Here is a 19,986-nt window from a genome sequence, read left to right as displayed (position 1 = left end):
ACACCTGTCTCATAAATACAGTGATCAACTTCAAAGTTAATTCCGTTTCTCATATAATGGCCATTACAGAGAATATTTGAGCGCCTTTATTCGACATTTTGAAAACATATGACGTTGATACAATGAACATTATCATTATTCAAATATTTGAGGTGAGATATGTGTAAAAATATTATAATAAATGTTTGGAACTTGTTGGAAAATCTATATAACTATTTTTACATTGCTGCATGGCTACTGCTGCCGATTGCTGCGTATTTATGTGTTCTTCCTTATATACGCAATGTAATTTTAACCAGTATTGGTGAACACTGGTCTCTTGTTTATGTGCCTTACACTGGGATTAACCCTTAAATGCGCCATGTATCATATATGATAACAACCAAATTTTAGCCTATAACGGATAAGGTAATCAGGCTACTTGCTTGCCGCACTCCTTGTATCAAGTACGATACATACCAAGTGATACAAGAACGAAACTTGTTACATCAGCGTTGTGTAGTGCGATCCATGTTGAGTTCCGGGCAAATCCTGCTCCTTTATCGAGCAGCTGGAATAATACGATACCAAAGAATGCCGCAAGCAAACAATTAAATACACCAACACAAAAACTGCCGTCCTGACCAATTGCTAGGCTATCAGAATTTGATATGATGGATGCTTTTATCGCAATATTATATTATTATTTTCATAATCGGAATATTATATTATTGTTATTATTATAATATTATCGGAATATTAAGTCTTATTAATATTACCACTATTCCAGATAGCATATATAAACGCTATTATTTCAATTATATATCGAGCATTGAACAATATTAATGCTACCATCTACGTATATGCCTGCGATCGTCGCTAATGCAAGGGAAGGGACCTTAAAAACCAATTGTTCACTTTAATAAAACTCTTTGTTCTATTGGGATTTGGGTTTTACATGACTTCATTCTATAAACTATTATGAAAGCAAGAAACGCGATCAGTTGACGCCAGGCGGACATTTAATAACTAACTAACATTGCATTCGATTGGAGGAGCGTGTTGTGTTCACGACCGGGCGATTCTTAGTACATTATCTCCCAACGTCGGGTTAAGTTAACCTTCCTCGCCGAATTAACCCTTTAATGATCACAAATCGTATCCCGTCAGTTTAACCTAGCTGTTTTGACGGATTTACCCGACGGGTTTAAGATGCTACCGATAATAAGTGTTGCGATGTACATTATTGCCATAGTCTAATGTAGAAAAATGTTACTCAATGTCGCACCAAGAGCTGTTATTTTAATTTTATTGTCTGTTATTGAGTGTGGAAGTTGCAAAAGTGCCAAATTGAAGGTGCGAAATAAAATAAATAAAATAAAGGTGCCAAATTGAACGCCCTAGATTAAGTACACCTTCTACTTTTCAGCTGAAAATAAACAGCAGTTATGCATATTAATTGCGTCATCTCACCCACACAGAGAACTCAAGTTTGGTCCAGAGATCAGCTTCTTAACAATTCGAATGATCGTATAAGTATTTCTATCATCCACCATAAATACCGTAGACTTCAACCTGTTATCTCCAGCTTTTCAAATACAGGTTATAAATTTCGAGCCTATCATACACACCTTCATGCTTCTAAAGCCCTTCTCCCCACGCTCTGCAAACCGTATAACACTTCTCCCGTCAATTCCTTACCTTTCCCCCCTTCCCCTTTTCTTGTTGCTTCCCCCATATTCATGTGCCCCCTCCTCCCCTTCACCCATTATCCGTCGCACATGAAAGGCCCGGACTCAAGAGACTCAAATTAAGCCCATTATGTCAGAGCGGCCAAGTTATGCGCTGGATCCGTGCGCATAATGTCAACATGGTCGACTTATTTCCTTGAGCTTAGCAAGCGCTTAATCTCCGCGCATAATATACATGAGGAAAATCCTGTACATGCCCGATATTCATTTCTTCGCTTGACAGGAAATTTGTATCGTATAATATTTCATCAAGACTCTCACTGCCGGTAAATAAAGAACCAGATGAAAGCTCCGTGCCGCATTATGTTAACCTCTCCAGAGAATATTCATTATATCTAAATGTATGCTCTGAGATAATTTTACGGTTAATTCGTCAAGATGAGTCAGTAATTCGGCGGCTAGAATCCTGAGTTAATCCTTGTGAATATTTGCTATAAATTTGTTAACGAAGGATAATTGTCATGCTAATAACATATGCAAAATTTATCTCTATGAAACGACCGGATTTTGATCTGAGACGGCACTTCACAAGCTCGTATACAACACTGATCTCTGTTAATTTTGGGGTAACTATTGCAATTAGATGAGCAACGAGTCGGCAGCGGGACCGTAAAGCTCACTAACGTAGAAGACGATAACTCTACGCATAGAAATAAGCAGCGATTATGGCCAGCAGATCGTGGGGGACATGCAGATGGCGATGTGAGCGATGTTCTTTTTCTGTTGCTCGTCTCCACCGTGAAATCAGAGGCCACTCCGTCGCTCTGTTGGTTTACTAACGCGACCGGCGAGGCGCTTGCTCTCAATGCCAGCTAATTGGGCGCCCAGGGAGGTACATCCGAGCGATGGATCGCTTCGTCGGTCCTGGCTTTGGTAGCTGCCACGGCCGCGAGTCTGGACAGCGCACCACAAACTGGTGGGGTGACGGTCTCGTGGTGGAGCAATGGTGGGGTGACGGTCTGGTGGTGGAGGGCTGGTGGTGGAGGGCTGGTGGTGGAGGGCTTGTGGTGGAGGGCTGGTGGTGGATGGCTGGTGGTGGAGGGCTGGTGGGGTGACGGCCTGGTGGTGGAGCAATGGTGGGGTGACGGTCTGGTGGTGGAGGGCTGGTGGGGTGACGGTCTGGTGGTGGAGCAATGGTTCTCTGGTGGGGTGGCGGTCTGGTGGTGGAGCTCTGGTGGGGTGGCGGTCTGGTGGTGGAACTCTGGTGGGGTGACGGTCTGGTGATGGAGTTACGAGGTATGTTGGGGTAGTTATGTGGTGGTACGGCTGGAGGTCAAGTGATGTAAGTGAAATTTTAGGTAAGGCAGGGTGACTAACGTATTAAAATAGTCACTTCTATCGAACTAATTTTTCAAAATTATTAAAGCGATTTTTCTTGCGCATTTTACATAACATTGATTGCTCATTAATCAATAAGTTTGATTGCTTTCAAGGGATTTATTCTCAAAAAGTGGGTTGCGTTAGGCTGACTGGGTAGGAGCAAATCGTGCGAATGGGCCAGAGGGAAAAAATGAAAGAGATGTGTTTCAGGAGCAGAATTGTTGCCTTATCATAAAAAGTTGTTCTACTGCAATGGTATCAACTGTTTCAGTGAAGACTTAGCTTCTAGCTACCACCATGCATTGCTTGCAGCTATCAGAACGGACCGATATGGATTTACATTGACAGGACCTTTTTTTGGGCGTATCAACGGGAAAATTTTATCTCGCAAATACACCTTCATTGCTCAATCGAATGATTGCTATTAGAATTGCCGGTTGTATAATCCTTATGTGTAATAATTATTACGGGTCTTACCGATATTTATTATAAGGTGCAATTCATTGGCTAATCAAAATATTTTGTGGTCGCCGTGGTACGAAAGTCAAAACTTGCACATAGATGACATTGGGCCATACTACGTAAGTACGTACGCTCTATTTTCTTGTCTTTGATTGGCGGATTTGGCTTGAAAGGCCGTCAATGATTGGCGGATGAACTTATAATACGATCTCTTAACTTTTTTTGAAAGTATGTGCCCTTGTCTGTATCAATAGTTTGTTCCACGCCACGGCAACCTGATGCTTCACGATACAACCAGCTCCTCCTGAGTGAAGTAATCGCAAGTCCAAATTTCTTACTTTCGGCTTTCATTTTCAGAACGATCAATTGATTTAGGTTCTAGAGACATCGAGTCGATCGATGGCAGGTTGGTAAGTGTTGTTAATGTTGATGTGAGGAATAAGGTCAGATTTGATGATCATAACGAAAGATGCCGATAAATCTGTCCATGCTTTTCTACATCATCGTCAGGTATAAGGAAAACAATCTTGTTTCAACGTTGCATTATATCTTAAGTTTACCTTATATGTACTCATCACCATTCAGTTATATCCTTGACCAGTCGTCCTCAAGCTGCCTTCTACCCTCAGCAAATCTGAAGAATTGAGCGGTGTAGTTTCTAACGGTGATAACTGCTATTATAGAAGAGTTTATTATTGACAGCTGGCACACCTCTTGATTACACTCAGAAAAATTAGTGAGACTTTGTTTGAATCGCGATGCAATTTTTTACCCTTAATTGTGCAGATCTCCCTGACCCAGTTTTTTAGGCAAGAGGCGTGTGATAGTGTGTCAGCATTTAATTGGTCTACTTTAACTTCATGTCTTGTTTGTTACCTGTCCAATCGATCGGAAAATTTGCACACTTGCCTAAAGTCGGAGGCAATGCATGAACCAATTGACAGAATAAAGAAATTAATTTAAATAATTGAAGCAAATTGTTTTAAATATTTAAAAAATGAAATAAAAAATTCATTGTTGAGGTTTAACATCGGAGATACCGGCCTCTTTAGAAGTGTGGTCTTTGAAAAGTACTTTTTAAACGCATATTGTTATGAGTTTACCCTGCGCAGTTTGATGCTCGCTGAACAACATTTTTCAAATTGCCTAAAGTCTGGACTTCCACTATACAATTATCAAGATCATTGAGCTTGCGGTGTGTATGGCCCGATTCGTATACCGTAACATGCATTGCATCTGGTGCACACGCTTTGTGGTTGTGAGTGAGAGGAGCAGTGAATATTCTTCGTCTTTACTAATTAACGAACTCGAAAGTAGTGTTCTCTATTTATATCTAAATATGCCTTAAAACTTTTCTAATTTCATCGTGTAAATTCTTTTTAATAACAATTACAAATGATGCTAAAACATTTTGATTCTGTAAATTTTAGCTCCAGATCTGAAGCTTAGCCCATTATCGGTGAAACAAAATTGACTTAAGTAACTGCCAGTGAAAAGTGTGCTCTGTGTCGGCGCCAAGTTTAATTCCTGCTGGTAAGTGATGTAACTGTCGGGGTAAAGTAGAGTTCCAGCTGAAGAAATGAAGCACCAAACAAATAAACTGAACGGATTTCATAATAAACCTGACAATGCTAATTTTAAGAATTACGCAAGCGGCAGCTGGATTGGCCTAATGGCATTCATGGCAATGTTTAAAAATTGCATTCAAATGAACCGAGCTTGTAAGAACTCTCATTAAAATAAGAGCTGCTGACAATCAATGAGTTCGTCGATTATCGCCGAATAATCGCCTCCCATTCAATTCACGTGTGATAGGGGAAAGATTAATGGAAGCCTAGACTCCTTTGAACGTTTTTCAAACATATTTAAATCTTTAACGTTTAGTTAATTTATGTTAGAGGCATGCAAGTAACTCCACAGCATACGCCTGCAATCAGGCGAGAGTGTCTCGTGAGTTGTGTCGTATTTGATAAAACTTACACCACTTCAAGTCTTAGAACAAAGTGAAAATAAAAATAAAATTATGCATCGAATTCTTAATTCTTATGTAACACAAATGAGCCTTTCACTAGCAAGGTTTTGATTATCAGCCGCTGATAATTATTAGTGGTGATCCAACCTAATCGCTGTGGCATCACAAGCCTCCATGGCCGCCGTGAAGAGCGAGAAGGCACATAATCTGGAGCTGGACCGCGGATAGGTCAACGAGGGTAAAGATAGCAGACTGAGAGCCGGGGAGAAGATCGGCTTTGCTTATCCAAGAAGGGATGATCGGACGGCTGCTCGTCTCATAGCAAACATCCTAAATGATGAGTGATATCAATCGTCGGCATCTTCTTATGGCGAGATCATGAAGCGCGCTTAGAGTGGACGCCTCGCCTAATAAGTCGAACTGGCATCAGGGCGCAGGCCTCGCCTACAGTGCAGGTGCTTTGTGGTGGTGCCTTGAGTGTAGTGTGTTTAATGGTGCCTTGAGTGTAGTGTGTTTAGTGGTGCCTTGAGTGTAGTGTGTTTAGTGGTGCCTCGAGTGTAGTGTGTCTGTCTCTTATACACATCTAGATGTGTATAAGAGACAGGTTAATTGCTTTGATCTTGAGGAGTTTTTAATAATGGATCAATTGATTGCCTATTAATATTATCATTACTTGAATATCTCGAGTATCAAATTCCATTAAATCATTTCATTAAAATAGTTTATCGCTCAATAGTATTTTCAGTACAATAAATTAGTTGACTATTAATATTAGCAATAGTTAGCTATCTCGAGTACGGTACCATATTTATCCCACCTGTAAGCATTTGGATCATAAAAAGTCTTCCTAGAATTCCAGAAATCAATTTATAAAAACGCTGCAATGCTAATTTCTAATAAAGCGAGGAGGTTTATTTTAATAATGTAATGTAAGTTATTCGTGAGAACGATATNAGTGTAGCATTCTATTGATGGTTCTGCAGTGTAGCGTTTGATTGATGGTGTCTGCAGTGTAGCATTCTATTGATGGTTCTGCAGTGTAGCGTTTGATTGATGGTGTCTGCAGTGTAGCATTCTATTGATGGTTCTGCAGTGTAGCGTTTGATTGATGGTGTCTGTAGTGTAGCATTCTATTGATGGTTCTGCAGTGTAGCGTTTGATTGATGGTGTCTGCAGTGTAGCATTCTATTGATGGTTCTGCAGTGTAGCGTTTGATTGATGGTGTCTGCAGTGTAGCATTCTATTGATGGTGTCTGCAGTTCATATTGTGTTAGATTCAGAGCCTCGGTTTTTGCATGGCTGGAGCTAAGACATAAATTTGTCTGTTCATTTCGCACAAAATCTCATAAATTTTGCACAGATTGCCTGTATTTTATTTTAACAAACCGTTTATCTGCAAATTCGTTTATTATCTGTTCCATTTTACGTTACTTATATGTGGCGAATTGTGACAAAAAATCATGTTTTCATGCGACGTATCGTGTAGCCGCCATTTTCCATTTATCTGGAATTTTCAGATGTAGAATTAGTGTACTAGACGTAGTTTATTTCTGATGCACCAGAGCATTCAGTGTTAGGCCCTAGATGCCTGTATAGTACCCGAGGAACGCAAGCTATTTGGTCAGTTATATTTGTTCATTACTTGAATTATTGACTATACCGTTTCATATTTATTGATTTGTCTTGTTTCATGCATTGGCATTTCTTGTATATATCATGAATCATTCTTTGTATATTTGTCTTATGTATTTTCTTGTAATTTTCTTTCTAGAAACCGTACATCATGGAATATTCGTTTTTACCCTGCCGTGATGGCGCGTCTTTGAATAGTTAGCAAACGTTCCCAAAGGACTAGCCAACCAGAAAGTCCTTTATATATCGTTTGCAACTCGTTCTTTTGTTTGTTGGCAACTTGTACCATGGTTGCAAGTTTGAAACTTTCAACCATGTTATTTAACATTTAAGAATATTTAAATGTCATTTACTATAAGACCGGTGCGCCTAACAACTGTTCTAATTACCAGACTTTGATAAAATCGCGTGCCGTTGCATGCAACGTACAAAATTGGAACGCAAGCAAGCGCTCCTCTGCTGAATGACGCTGAATTTGCCCGCACCTTGCCACGAGGCATAAACGTTAAATACGGTGATCCTGGTCCACCGTATTTAAAGTCGCGATCAATATCCCTAACGGTATCGTACAGAGGTCGTTCATTCTCCTATAGGATTGAAATTAATTATCTATGGAGACCGAATTAGATCTAAATGTACTTAAAGGTATTGTGCAATCGGTCAACTTTGAAGAACCAAGTGCAGTTCCATTATTCGACTTGAATACAATCACAGAATTAGGAGAATTAGCCTAAGAGGCAGATACATATACAGTATAAATTGTGCTAAGAAGAGAGTTAGATCTTTTATGTAACTGCGGTTCACTGCTCAATGGACAGCGATTGCATGATAGGGGCGGTGTCTGTGAACACAATAGGTGTCCCCATAGATACTCTGAAGAGGTGCCTCCGCCACCTATATGACCGGATATTTATAGCCGGATATTTGTTGCGAGCTGCCGTGGAGGTCTGTAACTTTAGGGGTCTTTTAGGACACTTGATTGCCTTACCAAAAGCCGTGGTTAGACGCCGGAAATTTATAGAAGCCTTTCTTTGGCCATACCTGCACCACGCTGGGATGGATGCACTGCATTCCCTTGCTTGTTTACTGACGCGCGTGTGTTGTATCTGAGCAAGCGGGAATTGCGTTTATTATCAGGTATTAACTGCAATAAATTGTGAATTAAAAGCATTATTTGTTTGAAAATAGTATTAGAGGATTGTTACATGATTACACTGATACTTCAGTTGTTGATTTGTGCTTTTTTTAAGAATTGTTTTTATGATGGAATTTTAGACTCGGCCGTGTGAGAAATTTTTTTTTTTTGCAATTACAGATTCAAAACTAGTGTTAAAAAAAGTTGAAAAAAATAATTTACTATATATTATAAAAAATTCCATTCATGAGTTCATTGCATGTCATTGTTTTCCTTTCCCAGTTAGTACCAAAGCTGCCGGACTTGAATGATAATTCTCTGCTCCGGTGATCCAGAGATTTTTTATTATTAAGATAAACTTGATAGTCTGTGATTATTAATCGTTTTGATACTCAAAGTATTCTAACACGTGCATGAAAAATCCTGGTGTCACCTCGAGGGAAAATTTGTACCGAGTCGTGAATACGTGCAGGCTAAATGCCTCACTTATATGAATGCAGACTCATGCACAGCCACCTTGATAATTCCCCTTAATGCAAATCTATATTAAAGCCATTCTGTCCCAAGAACGGTGTGCATGCGAAAAGGACTTCGCTAATGTCATCTGAAGCAGCATCAAAATGTGATACCTTCTCTAGATTAAACAAATTGGATATCTATATATTTTGTGATCGTCGAGATACGAAACAGATGACATTGTTATCATCAATAGTTATATGCCACGCCTCAGCTACAGACTGCTTCACAAAGTAACCAGCTGCTATAATAAGCGAATTATACTAAATCCCAAATTTATAACTTTCAGATTTCATTAATTCAGTTTTCCCGATGCACGATTTCCCGTTGGCAGCCACGCACAAGTTATTCATTGATTCCTTCGGGTGTAATATTGAATTTAATATTTGCTATCTTTTTAATTTCACATTCTTTTCTCAGCAAAAATACAAAAAAAATTTCAGCTGTAAACTTGTGAAAATATCATCAATATCAATAGAATTCATCGAGAATTTATTCTCATCGGGTGTTACTGGTCATAGGAAGAATATAAGACAATTACTACCTCATAAATGTATGGTCTATATAGCATTGAATATCAGGTAATATAATGGAACTCAAGAATTGATTTGAATATGTTTCGTGAATAAAATGTGCTTCGGTTGAATTACGAATTATTTAAAATCCATGAACTTTCCGCATGGAATTGCCTCGCCTCACGCACCTCGCAAAGTTTGGACAAATTGAAAATTATTTTCAAAAACTTAGTTCGAAATAAAATCTTAATAAATTAAGCAACCACTTTGATATTCAGTAGTCATTCGAATTTTTTACGTTTGAATGGCATTCATCATGACCGAAATAGTCTGCGGAAGTCGCACTTCAGTTTTTGATACCCCAAAAAACACGATTTGTTGACTGAGTGCGAGAACATGCGATTTTGAGGTTCATTGACGGGCACACGTCATATTGCGTAGTTACATCCAAAACATTACTCAGAATATTTAATGAAGAGAGTAAAGTCGATAAATAATATAACATTGATTCATGAACAAATTTCTTACGGAACTGTAAGAAATCAGGTTATTAATCCCAAAAATATATATATTCTGTAAATGTACAGTTTTAATTAAGTATTCCTAGTTTATTGGGCAACCGATAAGCACAATTTTTTTTATTGTCTTCGCTTAGAAATGTAATAAATATTTTACGTATTGCTGAAGGCAAGATTGCGCGCAGAGGAGTTATTCGTACCGGACACACTATTGTAATTACTGTCTTCTGCTACAACTGATGTAGCAAGAGAGCGTTTTTGTTATACTAATTTATACTGTGCGCTGATGCAACAAACTTTAGTCGCTTAATTCGTGACTATAATGAGTCTCATTTTCTTATGCGTATTATGTCCAATACGCATCATGAATTTGTAGCCATGTATGACTGCTAATATTTGAATAACTGAAAACCGATGAAAGATTTAGCTTGAAATATACTAACTTATTACGTGAGTAAAATCCGTACTGAAATTATGAAATCAGTAATTATTCAAGTTCTGAGTAATTAATGACTGATGCTTTACATGAGGTGTTGTGTTAGTTAAAGGGTAAACCGTAACATTTTTCTTCACACTGAAATTTATAATTTATTTGCATGAAAAATCTCCTTGACCCTCATTCCGTTCTGCCTCAACATGACTACATTTCATACCTTCATGTAACTAGAGAATGTTCTTATAGTGGCATGTTTCGACACTAATTCCTTGCATGTCACTAGCGTTAACGAATATAATAAACGGTCAAAAATAATTTTATATTTGAAACTTTTACCTTAGTCACCTGATAATTTACTTAACATTAGTTGCACTGCACGTCTTGTGCGAATGCAAACGTTTTACATAAGTTCGTTTTATTAATTGAGCTTTTCCCAGACTAATGTATTTCTACGGGTGCAAGCTAGACTGAATAAAGTTTAGAGATCAAAGCGATCCTATACAAAGTGGTTAAGATGATGTCTCGTTGGAACAAATAATTGTCATAAGCAACAAACGTTTGTCTCTCATTTATATTTATAGGCAATTTCTTGCCTGATTTTCCCTTCAGAATTGTTCTTTGAACGCTCACGTTCATAAGTCAAGCAGTGCTGCATTGCAAGTCTCTGCTGAATTTATTTGTACAATATAATTCAGCATGTTTAGTTAATGCAGCAGCGTTTCTCCTTCGTATAAACAGTGAAATAAAAATATTTTAAGAGTTTTTACTTGACCGCTAATAATCTAATTAGCACAAAGCGTCGTTCTCATTAAGGTAATTAGATAGCGCGGATATGGAGTCGTGACGATGAAGCGAGTTAAATACATCGTGTATCGTTACTTAATAATAACTACCGTAACCAGTGATCGATGAGGCGCTAGGTATACGGTCGCACAGATCTGCGATACATCGATCATCTGACACGATAACAAAAAATCTGGGGCCCTTAACAGACTGAAGTGAGATCGTTATCGCGCCAGTCACGTTTGTGATTAAAACGTGGCTGGGCTAATTGAGGCGGCTCAAGTTCAATTATGTGAGAGTAAAGCGGCCTGCGCAATTTCCTTGTTATAAACGGTGCCTCGTGCCAGCAACCTTTTTTGAGTCTTTGAAGGGAAACTAAAAAATAACTTTAAAATTTACCCACAAAAACTTTAGAATGTTTTGCGTATTTTTCCAGGAATTTTATTTGAATCGCTCTCCCAATTTTTGATTTGAATCTGATTATTAACATAAGAAACTAATTTATTTTGCCTTTTGCCTTGACTCTGATCACATTCATTGTCGACCAATGATTCGATAACTGGCAACAAGGAAGAATGCTTGGAAATGACATAGACGTGAAGTTCTTGATAGAGAGAAACATGAAGGAAACTAAGGCACTTGACATAAAAGTTAGGAGACGAAGAAGAAAACAGGAGGAAGATGCAATCTAAAGTGGAGGAATACACTTACAAGAAAATTGGAAGGAGTGAAGAACAAGACAAAGTATAGGAAGGAAAGCTTGCTATGGAGGAATAATCAGAAAGGCGGAGGGAAGGAGCTAAAGGATACGAGTAGGAGGAGAAGGAGGAGGTCGTGCGAAGTGTCACCAGGAGGGCAGGAGTTGGCCGTCATTAGTGTCCATAAGTTGCAATTTATTGCTTTAGAACAAACCTCAACGATCGCATCCTTATTGCAGAGACCGCAGGAAGCGACGCGGGGATTGCGGAGGGACGAGGGAACGCCCATCGAACGGCCGGCGTCTGGGGAACTGAAGTCAAAACTCAGTTTGCGAGCCACTAACGAAACGTGAAATCCATCATAAAAAATTAGGTAAGAGGTGGCACTTAGAAGAAGATCAAGCAAACTCGGATTTTTCTGATCCCCTTTCTTGCATGACTCGTAGTGCCGCTATTTGGAAGAATATATTGAAGTAAATGTTGGATTATGCAGAATAAGAATGGCCAAAATGTATTTTTATCCAATGGTACGATGATGATCACCATGTATCTCGAAACCCAAAAGTACAATTCAAGCATGAATTTCTAAAGCTATTTAATCATCTCAAATATCATGTATGTTTGAGGACGGTTGATGAGCCACAGGCATAGTTGTGACTTCAGCTTCCAATGTTTAGACGGTCATTGATTGTCAATCCTTCTAGCTGTTGACGAGCATCAAACTCCTTGCGTGGAATCTAAATCGCTTGAAAAGAAATGGTCATATGCCAGCTCGGCGATTAGGGAGCCAACTGCTTTCCGTGCTGCTTGTGTTGATCGTGTCATACATGAGTTAATGTTGTAATTTGGTGATAATTCATTGAAACAACTATAATCCATGGAACTTTATTCATGAAACTCCTCCTGCAAATCTTATTTCAAGATCTCATTATTCTCAATCGTAAGTTGAATTACTAAACCTGACGACAGACGAACATCATTCAAGGTAATATAATTTTTTTAAATAATGCAAATATTTTCTTGATTAGCATTGTGGTTTTTACATAAAATCATCCTCACACTGTTTCCAAGTACAAGTTAACAAAATTAATTGGAAAATTTTTATTTTTTCCAATTAATTTTCCAACGAAATAAATTTTTTAACACCAATTTAGGCGCCTAAACTTTAAACATAAATTAATTTTTATTTGTTAATTATAATCGTGTTTTTTTATCACTTCTCAGCTTGTGCTATAGGAATATATATTCCTGCCTACCCATTGTGCGAGAGTCTTCCGATGCTTCCCCTCGTTGGTGCAGCTAAGCACTCTCATCAATTCACTCATGTCTCTCATTATTAAATCAATATAATCATGTCTCTCATTATTAAATCAATATTATCATGTCTCTCATTTTTAAATTAATATAATCATGTCTCTCATTATTAAATCAATGTAATCATGTCTCTCATTATTAAATTAATATAATCATGTCTCTCATTATTCAATCAATATAATCATGTCTCTCACTATTAAATCAATATTATCATGTCTCTCACTATTAAATTAATATAATCATGTCTCTCATTATTCAATCAATATAATCATGTCTCTCATTATTAAATCAATATTATCATGTCTCTCATTATTAAATCAATATAATCATGTCTCTCATTATTCAATCAATATTTTCATGTCTCTCATTATCAAATCAATATTATCTAGTTTTGAATTTTAACGAGTGTACTTTATTTTTGAACCAAAAAAGTTGTAGTTTAAAATTTTTCTGCCTCGTTCATATTTTTCCGTGACTAGCAAACCTTGGACAATAATTCTACTTGAATTATATAGTTAGAAACTTCTCTCTTGCGAAAATAGTTATGTCATCCCATGTTCGTTAGTTAAATATACAGTTTTCTCCTTAAACTTTAGCTAATTGAGTACTGAATGGGAAGTAGCGATAAAGAAAGGAAAGTGTTTAATAAAGTTTGTGGAATTCGGATCTTGTTCACATTTATCGGCTGATATCAGTTTAGCAGACTAAATGGTGATCAACAGAGGAATCGAAAGCCCCGTGAACAGAATTTAGATTATTAAAAACAAAATAAAAATTCTTGACAATCATAGGGTAATCTCTTTAGGGTAATTTTCAGAGCTCGGAAGTCGCACAACGCTTAAGCCATCTAAATATCTCCCTAGACTAACCCCACCTGCCCACGTTGCCCCAACACCTCCTCCTCCCAGATGATGATGATCGACGCGCTCCCTGAGGCGGGATTCATTAAATTATACTGTGCCGAAGGTTATTTGTTCGACGGTGGTGTTGGTACGCGTGTTTTATTAGATAATGGAGTATTGGGAGAAGGAGACTAATATCTTCCAGCCGCTGCTCCAACCGACGCTGCTATGCGGCCATATGCGTAGCTTTTGCCTCCGGTGAAGCATGCTTCTCAGTGTGCAGTCTTTACCTTTGTTGTAGCATGCTTCTCGGTGTGCAGTCTTTACCTTTGTTGTAGCATGCTTCTCGGTGTGCAGTCTTTACCTTTGTTGTAGCATGCTTCTTGGTGTGTAGCCTTTGTCTTCAGTACAACAACTATAACTTACTTCTTGGCGTGTAGTCTTTGTCTTTTATTGACGCATACATAATTCTGCACTGCGAGCACTAATTATTTTACATTCCATGTAGCATACTTTTCCCTTGCTGCTTCATACTTTCCTCTTATCCTTACCTGTTCCACTAATACGTACGTACCCTAAGTTGTTACATGCTACCATTTTATTTATTCTTATTGGAATCTTACCTTTTTCAGAATATAATGGCGCACTTCATTTCACGTTGTTTGTATATCTGTCTATTCATTTATACTTTTAAATGTTACTACATTCCGACCTTCTTCTACTTACTACCTTGTCCTTCTACTTATCACCCATCATCTACTTCTACTTACCAGTTAGTTGTTACCACAACGTCGCACAGTCTGTGCTACCTTCAACTGCTCACTGCGTCTGGCGCAGCGTAGTAGTACATTAACTGTACCAGTTAGTTGCCACAGTCGCACAGTCTGTGCTACCTTCAACTGCTCACTGCTCACTGCCGCAGCGCAGTAGCACATTAACTGTACCAGTTAGTTATTGCCACAGTCGTACAGTCTGTGCTACCTTCAACTGCTCACTGCGTCTGGCGCGACGCAGTAGCACATTAACTGTACCTGTTAGTTGCCATAGTCGTACAGTCTGTGCTACCTTCAACTGCGTAGACATTAACTGTATTCGTCATAATAAAGCCCATGCACCACAGCATCGCGCGCGGTGTTCTGATCTACGAGCGGAACATCGAACGATTTTAATCAAGCCGTTCCTGTGGTGAAGTGAAATTACCTAATAATCGAATTAACAATTACTGAACGTATTTCACGATGCGTCGATGAAGTTTATCGCCATTACGTTTTTAAATTGTTATTGGGTAAAAGAAATTAAAGAATATAATAATAACATAGGTCTCTAGAACCTTATCCCAATAAATTGAGAGCGAATAATTGCGAGATGCCAAGTAATTATTTATACCTTGACCACACGTGAAGTTTCCTCTATCCATATTGTTCATATAGGTCGATACGTAGTGTTATATATCATACTTTTTAGTTTCCGCTTCTTTGGCTACATTTGAAGATATATTTTGATACAATACATGTAAAAAATTTCTCTCTACACAAGCTAATTTATTGTCTTTATTTTTTCTTAAACCGATACTTAATGCCTATTCCATCCTATGTCTGTCTTGCTCAAGTGCGGTGTGTGAAGATTATGCCAACCGTCTGAGTTAATCATATGAAACTATAACACGGGTGAAGGATTATATCAAATTATGATCTTGGTTATTAATATTTTTGTCATGCGGACGCTTGTAACTAATTTGTGCTACGAGTTAACATTTACGAGCGACACATGTGACAGACGCCGCAGCGCCTCTTATATACAACTCTTATATACACAGCCTGGCAACCTTTTTCGGGTTGACACACTTTTAATGAAGGCTAGCGGTGGACCTAATTAATGACGGCTCTTGTACGCTTAAGTCCGGATTTGGGTGGCCATCAAAGAGCTGCTCATTACAGCGACTGTCAATAGCAGCAGCACAATAAACTCGTCCTAAGATGCGCCTTCAATAAGCAAACGTTAAGATCCTCGTAAGTCGCGGCTCCCACCGCCGCTCCTCCAAATTAGATTTCCTACTTCGGAAATTGCAGGGAGTAACAAGTGCTGCGTTAGTGAGAGAAGAGGAATTAGTGAAGGAAGCTCGTGTTTAATTCTTACCGTTGATTAAGAAGGAGTAAAGAAAGTTTCCAGCAGCATCACTCAAGGTATTGGGACGGGGCACATTATGGCCGCTGATGCTTAATTTTTCCCGAGTCTGAACTCTGAAGGCTGAAAATAGGCGAAGCAAATTATCTAAATTGGTGATTGAATTGAAATTATGATTGACTCTCAACAAGTATTATTAACCGAAGCTGAAGATAATTCGTATCGGACTTGAAATAAAAATCTATCGTGCGTCCGGCTCATCAAAATGTGTCTTGAACTTGACTGATATTTAAATATAAATTATAATATAACTTGCTTTGCTTTAACGTCTATGAAAGATGGAGGTAATAAGAAATAATATAATATACGTTTAAAAATTACTTTTTAAATACAACATTTCTAAAGAATCCAGTGTTTCCAATGTTACAGATGTACAATGTATTTCTAATTTTATTTCGAATATTAAAAAAATTGTTTTTTTTTTCAATTTTTTAAATACATAAAATTTTTTCAAATTATTTATTCTGTCAATTGATTCATTCATTGCCTCCCATTTCACACAAGTGTGGAAAATTTCAGATCAATTGGACAGGTAAAAGTGTGTCAAATATCAATTATAAGATTTGTATTTGTGCAAAATTTCAGATCGATAGAATAAGTAGAAGTTTGTTAAATTTCGATTGCAAGATTTGTAGCAGACAGACAAACAGACAAAAAATGAAGTTAAAGAGAAGTGTTGTAATAAATAAAATAACGATGTCCGGTGCTTTTGCAGATGTGCATTTTTATTATTATTTTTTGCACATCCAGAATGAAATTAAACTTTAGCAATAGTATTTCACAGCATTGGCCATACATGGTTCACATGCTTATAATTACATACAATATCTTATTCTTTTGACATATTTTGTAAACCGTCAATATTGGTAAATTGAAATGAACCCTACAAGTCTATAATCATTTGGGTCGGACTTGAATAGCTCGTAGAAGCAGCTGTCTGTCGTGGTCATTTCGCTGCGGCAAAAGATCATTTGGTGACCCACAATACAGCAGGGTTATGCCCACGTCAAGTGTCTCAATAACAGCCTATTGACATACTAAATAATCCACACCCGCTATTGTGGAAACGGCGTAAGAAATGTCCGACATCACTACGCTAAATTATGGCCGTGTTATGAGCGGACTTCAAGAGGCCAAGGATCGGCCACTCCTGATTGGGTTAATTGTCTTCCAGTGAAGGTGGCAGCTGCCAACTGTTGGGTGCCCGAGAACGTGCCCGCTGCACTAAATTGTATGTTTAATCGCTATTTAGGCCAGCCAGCAGCCATCACTATAGGTGAAATAAGGCGTTTGGTGCTCAGTCTGCACATGTACTTTGTATTCATTATTTTCTACTGCCATTATAACGTTTTTAAAGTAATTGTGTTAAGTTCCTAGTTCCTAATTCCCATATACACTTTATACAATATCCTGCTCGTTATTTATCAGGCATGCGTATAATTCAAAGTGCACCTATAGTCGATTTAGTTAGCATCTTAAATTTAATTTAATGTTGGCTTTTGAGTAAAGATAAGGAAATGTTTGGTACGTCTGTTTTAATTCTAAATATTCATTCATCCACATACAACTGTTTTCATATCGTGATCAGTGTTTGAAATAAATGACTTATACTTCGTTAGACTATATACTCAAAAATATATTAAGTAACATAATATAATATATTTTATGCTATATAATATAATAAATGGCTATGCTTGACGATATACTAGCTTTACACGGTTCGTCATACCGTGTGCACATTACTAATTTTATGTTAACATGTCTACCATTGTGTTATGTTTGTTTACAGGAAACAATTTCAACAAGAAAGAACGGCAAAATCGTGTATACAAATCTTCATTCAAATTTAACTTCATCTTAGTCACTATAAATTTTATTTTATTTATTTTGTTTTATGATGCAAATGAATGGGAATGAAAGCAAGCAAATTATTTATACGAGAATGTATTTCAAAAAATTTAAATGAAATATAAGTTATGGTTATATTATACTTACGGACAGACACTTTTAATTATTATATTTTGGAGTGCCATTTTTTATCTAATTTTAATAATAAGTATCTGCTAGTGTAAGTATGAAATCACAATTCTCTTTTCTAACAGCATTAATTGAGAGATTTATTTAAAGCCTGCAAATAAATCCCTATTTTTTTAGGTCTTTTCTGCATGCACGTGTGTGGTATGAGGCTTCTCCACACAAACACCCAGCACCAATAACCTCTAATGTATTTAGGAACTTGAAATAATTCTCTGAGTTTCATTACTCACGCCGGTGTAGGTGTCAATTAAGTCTTTTCTTTGATGCACGAATACTGCATGTTTTCCACAACACCTGGTCTTGTTGGTGAATTGTAAAAGAGTCTTGGGCCATTGAGCTTAAGTGTCTTCATTATTCAACAACAATTTGTAGGCTGCAATTAAGTTCGATGGACACTACGCAGACTTGTTCTTCTTGCGGTTAGTATCTTTAGAAGTTTTTAATGTGTGCATCGGGACCAGGGTTTTAAGATGCATTTACGAGCCTCGCTGCCTGTGAGTTCAAATGGGTGACTGTGGTTAGGAAAATTGGACCTCGTAAGTTTAAGGTTTGCAACTGAAAAACCATTTGTAGACTATATGAGCTTTATACCATAATTATGTTTTATTATCATCAACTACACCAAGTGACGAGATAACAACCACAACCATTTTCAAGTCTGAGAAATGATCAAATATATGTTAAATTGATTAAACAATTAAATGTAAATATTCACATAAGAAACAGGACGGTTGTTCGTTACAAATGAAAGCTTAATTGTCGTTTGCGAACAATAGCGGTCGTTTCAATTACCGAGCTCGTCTTCAAGTGAAGACCAAAGACTCTTGGACGTCGACACTATAATTGGGACTTGTTAAAATGTGGCCGCGTCAAGGATGCAGCGAATGGACTTGAAATGGATTCCTTTCCGTCGTCCCGTATGCATACATGATCATTAGAGGCAGGCTGCCTGTACACTAAAGGTCTGAAACTAAAGCATTTCGTTACCACAACACGCGCTTTTCCTGATGACTTCATTCATTCGAGAAATAAAAATTCACAGGAAATATTGTTGTCTTAGTTAGTCTTTGTCAGTTATAGACTATCCACAGAGTTGTACACAATTAGGTAATTATTTTTGAAGAGATCTATAAAATAAAAGTTAGCGTGAACAAGAATCACATGACAGGGCGCACCCATTAATTATCTAAATCTATGACCTTCGCATTTCGCTAAAATTTTCCTGCTTGAGGAATTGTTGCAACATTCGACATTTTATCGTCAATGACGACTTTAAATGATGATTGTGAAATGATGACTATAGATGTTTTGAATATGGCCAACCCTCAGCTTTACGTCGGCCATGTCTAACCGGCTTATGATTTTCTCTTGAAATTCTCAGAGGAATTAGTGTGACTTTGATCAAATAGCGTTGCACTTTTTCACCCATTGTAGGTTATGTTGACACAGTTTGGCACAACAAAAGGACGTACACCAGTGCTACGCGCCACTATTTTTATAATACAACCCAAAAATTTTTCCGTGTGAATCTCTTGAAACTCACAGAGAAATAAATGTAACTTTGTACAAATATCGATGAACTTTTTGCCCTTGTTTAGGTCACGTTGACCCAGTTTGACCTAGCAAAAGGGCGTACCTATACCTGTGCTACGCGTCACTATTTTTATACTACAAGCCATAAATTTTTCCGCGTGATGCCTGAGCCACGCTGGGTCGCTGCACAGTTTCTCGCGTTTGCCACGGCCGGAAAATTAAGCTCTGGTGATAAGATCAGTAGCGTGACTATCACCTCATCCAGTGCGGCCATATTGCTCTGTAATTGCCCACCTCTCAGCCGCCATATTGCCTCGCTCTTCCTCTTTGTGAGTGTTGTCGGATTAGGGCAAATATTG

General features: G+C 37.8%; 1 protein-coding gene across 1 annotated transcript in view; it reads right to left on the bottom strand.

Annotated features, from left to right (window-relative positions):
- Positions 1-2,474: 2,474 nt before the first annotated feature.
- LOC108677409 (serine/arginine repetitive matrix protein 1-like) overlaps positions 2,475-19,986 on the bottom strand; it is a 62,431-nt gene continuing 44,919 nt past the window's right edge. The window contains exon 2 of the mRNA XM_018165628.1: positions 2,475-2,947. Within this exon, the coding sequence (XP_018021117.1) occupies positions 2,475-2,947 (473 nt within the window). The remainder of the gene's footprint in view (positions 2,948-19,986) is intronic.

Source organism: Hyalella azteca, unplaced genomic scaffold (genome assembly GCF_000764305.2).
Source record: "Hyalella azteca isolate HAZT.00-mixed unplaced genomic scaffold, Hazt_2.0.2 contig9815, whole genome shotgun sequence".
Classification (NCBI taxonomy): Eukaryota; Metazoa; Arthropoda; class Malacostraca; order Amphipoda; family Hyalellidae; genus Hyalella; species Hyalella azteca.
The sequence above is the reverse complement of the archived record's forward strand: the minus strand, read 5'-3'. Positions and strand labels throughout refer to the sequence as shown.